Genomic DNA, 6000 nt, shown 5'->3' with positions numbered 1-6000 from the left:
TTAATGGTCATCGTCCATGTTCAACTCGTCAAAGTCATCAAGCAGCTCGTCCATGTTGATCTTGGGCACCTCCTCGTCATCGCTATCCTCGTCCATATCCATGCCACCCTGCTCCACAGGGGCACTTCTCCGTGCCTTGTACAGATCAAGAGTGCCACGCAGTTCCTGATCTTCTTCGACATCGCGCAAGAACATCTCGAAGTCTTCCTCAAGGCGGTTACGCTCGGCTTCCTGCTTACGGTTGAGGTTGCCGGCCGCTTGCTGCGCAGCCTCCTCCTCGTACTCAAGAGCCATGCGCTTAAGACGCCAGTTGCGGTTCTTGTTCTTCTTCTTGCGGGCGTAGAACTTCTTCACGAGCACAACATCGGGAATAGCGGAGCTGTACTGGCCACTGGCCTCGATCGCCTCAAAGTTGGGGTCGTTGAAGTTGGTACCAGTCAGGTGGTAACCAAGGACAGAGTCACCGACGTGAAGGACTCCACCCAGGTGAGTGCGGGTGAAATAGGTTTGATCGTTCGAGCCAAGGTCCGAAGCACGGGCAACGGTTGCCTCGGCCAGATAGTACCGTCCGTTCGACCGTCCAACCAGTTCAATGTCCATGATGATGAACTCGGTCAGCTCCGTCACATCCGCAAGACTCCTGAAGGGCGATCTCCAGTAGGTGTTTGTCGGGACATCGGCGGTTTGAAGGGTGTTAGGGTCGAGAAGGTTGACAGAGGTACCAACGCGGTAGCAGAGGGCCAGGGGCGAGATGTTGCCCAATGATCTGGCAAGCTTAATGGGCAGCGCAACCAAATCATCCTTGCAGATAGGGATCAATTCGATCGAGAAGGTGAACTTGTAGGACTTCGTGGAGGTGTGGATATCCATGGAGATCAGCTCCTGCGACTTCTTGACCTTGGTGGGGACGACGGAGGAAAGGAACTCGACCATCTTCTCCGCATGGTTCCTCTGCGCAAAGTAGAAATCCAAACCGTCCTTGGCCTCCTTGATGTTGATTGTATCGCGGTGAGCGTTGTGCTTGAGGATGATCTGCTCAAGGTACAAGAAGGTTCGCTTGTGAGGCACCTTCTGGCGCAGCTGAATGCTGGAGTTCCAAGTGTTGACAGTGAACGACTTCTTGCAGTCAGGGCATTGTAGCGAGGCGACAACGTATTCAACCTCGAAAGTCTGCTGCACAATGGTGCCCTGGAAAGCCTCCTGCTGGATGGTGATCTTGACCTTGATACGTTTCGAGTGGGGTTCGGTCCAGATAAAGCTGGCATCGATAATGCGGACCTTGGACAAGCCGCGGAGCTTGCGCAAGCAGTGTGCGAGAAGTTCCTTCGATTCGAGCGCAGCACTAACCCAGCTGGTGGGGGGCTGGAGCCACCGCTCGCAGTCCTTGCAGCAGTGAAGAACTGCCTCTCTCTGGATGCCTTGGGAGATATCAACCGTCAACTTCACACAGTCCTGACAAAGGGCACCAGCGGATGTTGTTCCATCGATAGGCGCGCCACAGTTGCAACAAAGGATACTAAAAAGCGTATGTTGTTAGTTAATGTCCCCGATCAATATTGCCCTCATGTATGTTTACAGGGAAATTTTTCTTTCGATTTGCGGGGTAACTCACGTCGCAGCGATCTGCTCCTGCGGGGCCTCGAAAGGCACCGGCGCATCCAGGTCCATCGACATGTTGGAAGCAGGGATGAGGCCTGACACCAGAGAAACAAAAGGGTAAAGAGAGGAAAGATAGAAGAGCCGGCGACTCCTGCTCGCTGAATGATGAAGCGAAATTTAGATTTGTCATGGGGATCAATATTTGCCCCGCCGCGAGAACTTTTTGTTTGCTCTGTTTGCTTGCTGACTCCATCCTTAGTCACCGTTTGTCTTGTTTGCCTCTCAGCAGCTTCCCCAATTGCGCTGCTTGTCGCCACTGCGAAGAAAGCTGTCGAGCTCTCGTTTGGTACCATTACTTCTGCATTATTGACCATCATGAATAGGGCATTGTTGAGAGCTGCCTGGTCCTCCAGGACAGCACTTCGCGCGCCTCCTTCCGTCTCTCGCGCCGCGTTATACCGGTCGACCATTCACCCAGTAACTCGAGCTTTTGCTTCAGTATCTTGCCTCCGTTCTGAGCAGCCTTCATCCTCGTCCTCTGCAGTGCCACCGGCATCTGAATTGAAAGAAGAACTGACAGCGAACTCCGCGTCGGAGAGCACCCCTCACATCCCATGGTATCTACAGGAAGAAGCACCTGTGCCCGAATCAAGGCAGACAACTTCGCGAGATCAGATTCCCGAATTGCCAGAGAACCCTCCAGCTATCCTCCCTGCACTCCTCGACTATGTGTTCAAGGATGTTGGTCTTGATGAACTGAAGTTGATTGATTTGCGCGGATTGGAAACTCCGCCAGCTCTTGGTGCCAACGTGATTATGATAATTGGAACTGCTCGCAGTGTCAAGCACTTGAATGTGTCCGCAGATCGTCTTTGCCGCTGGTTGAGAAGTACCTACAAGCTGTCTCCCTACGCTGATGGACTCCTGGGTCGAAATGAGTTGAAGATCAAGCTCCGGAGAAAAGCTCGGCGTGCTAGGCTCGCCAGCAGGTCCGGTACTATGTTTGACGAAAAGGACGATGGGATCACGACAGGCTGGATCTGTGTCAATGCCGGTGTGGTAGAGGAAACGCCAGTCAAGAAGGATGAGAATTATAGATTTGAGGGGTTTGGTCACACTGCCACCGGCACTAGGGTTGTTGTGCAGATGTTCACAGAAGAAAAGAGAGCCGAAGTCGATCTTGAAAGCCTTTGGCAGAAGGCGCTGGACCGATCCGAAAGAGAGAAACAAAGGATTTCCCAGGTTAATTCAGCCGCACCTTCCGAAGAGGTTCGTGCTTCCAATTCGATAAACGTATCACCATCTGACCGTGAGTTCGGCCATGCCTCCAGGTTTCCCACTAGCCCATTGTTCGGACAGAAGAGGCTGCTTCACACCAACCGTCGCCCCGCAAGCCAACACTTCGACCGTGCAGCAATCCATGCAAAAGATACGGAAGTAACTTTGGATTCCCAGCCTTCGTCTTTACTTCGAGACCATGACCATAGCGACAATGGAAAGACAACCCGCTCAATGGATGCACTATTTGACCACCTCTCAAAACTATCCGACGTTCAGGCCAGGATCGAACTAGGAGAGGGCCCGGAAGATAATGACTCTACACTATTCATGCGCCTATTCCATGATCTGCTATCAATCAGCACGGCGGCAGAGAGAGCAATAGCCCGTCTTGTCCTATTCTGCAACGCGATTTCCAGACAGCACCCGGGATATACAAAGCGGGGTTTATATTCAGCGTTCACAGAATGTACTTGCGCTGGTTGTTCAGTATCTGATGATCTAGCATTTTCAGTTGTTTCAGCCTTGTTATCTCCCCGACTAGCAGGAACTAGCCCTGAGGACATTGCAGGGCAAGTTCCGGAAGCGGACCAGGAATTAGCTCTTCTTGTGCTTGAACATCTATCTCTGCGCGGCACCAATGTTGTCAACATGAGAGTGTTCGACATGATTTATCGAGCCGTTGCCAGTTCCCCGTCCACCACTGTACCAGACGGAGCAAATGATGCACAGGCTGAAAATAAAAGCGCTCTTTATCGGGTGTCTCGCCTAATCGATACCCTTGACTTACCCTTTGAACCCGAGCAAGCCCGCAGCCTTATGTTATCGCTCTTTCAGCACGGCGACTACAATGGCTTTTGGAAGTTGTGGCGCAAGGGTCCCCTCAATGGAAGTCTGCGCACCGCTGCTGACTATAAGATGTTGTTCCGGTTGCATGCTGATCTGGGAGATGAACTCCGTGCCCGGGATTGCGTATCAACATGGATCCCGATGATGAGGAGGGAGGAAAACCCGATACCCCTCGAGGGAGAGCTTCTGGTAGATATCAAGCGCTGCCTTTTGCTTGCCGATCCCGAAATTGTGCAAAAGGCCGCGGAAGGATCGACGAGCAATCTGGTCCGATTCTGGAACGCATGCCAGATGAAGATGCTGAAATGATGCCCCTTAAGTCATTGTAAATAGTAGACACTGTACTAGTAAATAACACAACCCCAATTCCCTCTTATTGCGCAGTAAAGTAGAAGTAGTGGATGTGAATGTGACGGTGGATCCGGACCTGGCTGACGTGCCGATAAGCCTCGGCTCAACTCGCCGCCATCGGATTGACATCCACCGCAGCAGCTGCTGCACCTCCGCGTTCTCTCCATCTTCCACCCAATCCCCCCGTCCCAACTGCTTCTTCCACCTAGGGGCCAATGACTGGCGTTCTGCTGCCATCATGGAATACCTGCCCAGTCTGCAGCAAGAATTCGATGAGCTGAAGCCATCGCTGTTCGGTACGTGCCTTATCGCTCACCCCAAACCATCTCAAAGACCATTCGACTAACCCTCATCCCATCGCAGAGCTGCTCGCCGAACAACAGCTCTCCGACCTTCTCCCCCCTTCAATCCGATACATCCTCGCCGTCGCGACTCACCGTCATCCACGATACCTCCTCCGAATCCTCAACTCCTACGACGAAATCTACGCGCTCCTCTCCCTCCTCGTCGAACGCTACTACCTCCGCACCTTTGGCGGCTCCTTCACAGAGAACTTCTACTCGCTCAAACGCGAACGAGTCCTCCTCACCAAGAATGGCGAGATCCCTCGCGCCCAACTCGGCGCCCCAGGCCCCGTCCGCGAAGCCCTCAAGCTCCGCACCTCCGACGTCTGGAAGAACCTCCTCGTCCTCGTCGGAATCCCCTACCTAAAGCGCAAGCTCGACGAAGGCTACGACATCCACGCCGCACCACAAGCATCCCTAATCATGAGCGGCGGTCCTCGCTACAACCCAGGCGACGACCTCCCTCCAAACCCAACAATCCGCCAACGTCTCCTCCACTACTACAAGTGGTTCCTCCGCAACATCTACCCCTCCGTCAACGCCGCTTACTACTTCTCCATCATCGCCTTCAACCTCGCCTACCTCTTCGACAACACCAAGTACTCCTCCCCCTTCCTCTGGCTCATCGGCACCCGCATCCGCCGTCTCAGCTCCGCAGACCACCGCGCCATCGCCTCCATCCTCGACCCTAAACCCACTCCTGGATCTGGTCCCGGCGGCGCAGGCGCCCGCACCCGCCCCGGCTCCGGCCTCCTGGGCCTCCTCAGCCCGCAGAACCTCTACCCCCAACTCCTCACCTCCCTCCGCTACTTCCTCCCGGCGTCGATCTTCGCCCTCAAGTTCCTCGAATGGTGGCACGCAAGTGACTTCTCGCGCCAACTCGCCCGCAAAGCAACCGAGGTCCTGGACCTCCCTGCCCCCGTCGCAGCAGGAATGACGCCTCCCTCGGAGAAGCGTAAAGCAGCCGCCGCTGCCGCAGAGAAACAACAACAGCAACAGCAGCAACCATCATCCCCAACCCTCAAATCAGCACTCAAATCGACACCGCCAGCACGCACACGCATCCAACCCCCCATCTCAGCAACTTCCTATCTACCCATCTTCACCGTGCCACTCCCCCCGCCAGACTCGGATGTCGCGTCCGCGTGCCCGATCTGTTTGAATGCGCTTACGAATCCTACGGCGTGTCAGACGGGGTATGTTTACTGCTATGTGTGTATTTTCCACTGGTTGAATGGGGAGCATCAGCGACAGTTGGATTTCATGAATGGGGAGGGTGCGGGCGCGGCGTGGGCGGACGATGATTTGGAGGGGGGTGAGGGGGAGCATAAGGGTGGGGATGATGGTGATGAGGAGGAGATGAAGAAGTCGAGGAGTAGACGTGGGAAGTGGGAGAGTGGGAAGGGGAGGTGTCCGGTTACGGGGAGGAGAGTGCTGGGTGGGACGGAGGGGTTGAGGAGGGTGTTGGTGTAGATTTAGTTTATAGAGGGGTGTGAGGGTTTTTACTGTATGAATGGGTTGCATGATTTGTAAGGAGCGTATATATACATACTATAGTACTTAATTTGCATTGTGTGGA

At 54.2% G+C, this 6000-nt stretch overlaps 3 protein-coding genes across 3 annotated transcripts; 2 read left to right on the top strand and 1 right to left on the bottom strand.

Annotated features, from left to right (window-relative positions):
* On the bottom strand, positions 1 to 1674 carry AtWU_03230 (ribosome-binding protein NMD3; the record flags this gene model as incomplete). Its single annotated transcript, XM_035498343.1, has 2 exons — positions 1 to 1516; positions 1613 to 1674. 2 exons carry the CDS (start codon positions 1672 to 1674, stop codon positions 1 to 3), a joined length of 1578 nt encoding a protein of 525 aa, XP_035354236.1.
* Positions 1675 to 1974: 300 nt separating this feature from the next.
* AtWU_03229 (RsfS/YbeB/iojap family protein) lies at positions 1975 to 4035 on the top strand (the record flags this gene model as incomplete). Its single annotated transcript, XM_035498342.1, has 1 exon — positions 1975 to 4035. The coding sequence occupies one exon, from the start codon at positions 1975 to 1977 to the stop codon at positions 4033 to 4035; it is 2061 nt and encodes a 686-aa protein (XP_035354235.1).
* Positions 4036 to 4315: 280 nt separating this feature from the next.
* pex12 (ubiquitin-protein ligase peroxin 12) lies at positions 4316 to 5894 on the top strand (the record flags this gene model as incomplete). The annotated part of the gene is made up of 2 exons (XM_035498341.1): positions 4316 to 4373; positions 4441 to 5894. 2 exons carry the CDS (start codon positions 4316 to 4318, stop codon positions 5892 to 5894), a joined length of 1512 nt encoding a protein of 503 aa, XP_035354234.1.
* Positions 5895 to 6000: the final 106 nt, after the last annotated feature.

This window comes from Aspergillus tubingensis, assembly GCF_013340325.1.
Source record: "Aspergillus tubingensis WU-2223L DNA, scaffold_4, whole genome shotgun sequence".
NCBI lineage: Eukaryota > Fungi > Ascomycota > Eurotiomycetes > Eurotiales > Aspergillaceae > Aspergillus > Aspergillus tubingensis.
Note: the sequence above shows the minus strand (reverse complement) of the source record. Positions and strands in the feature narration are given on the sequence as shown.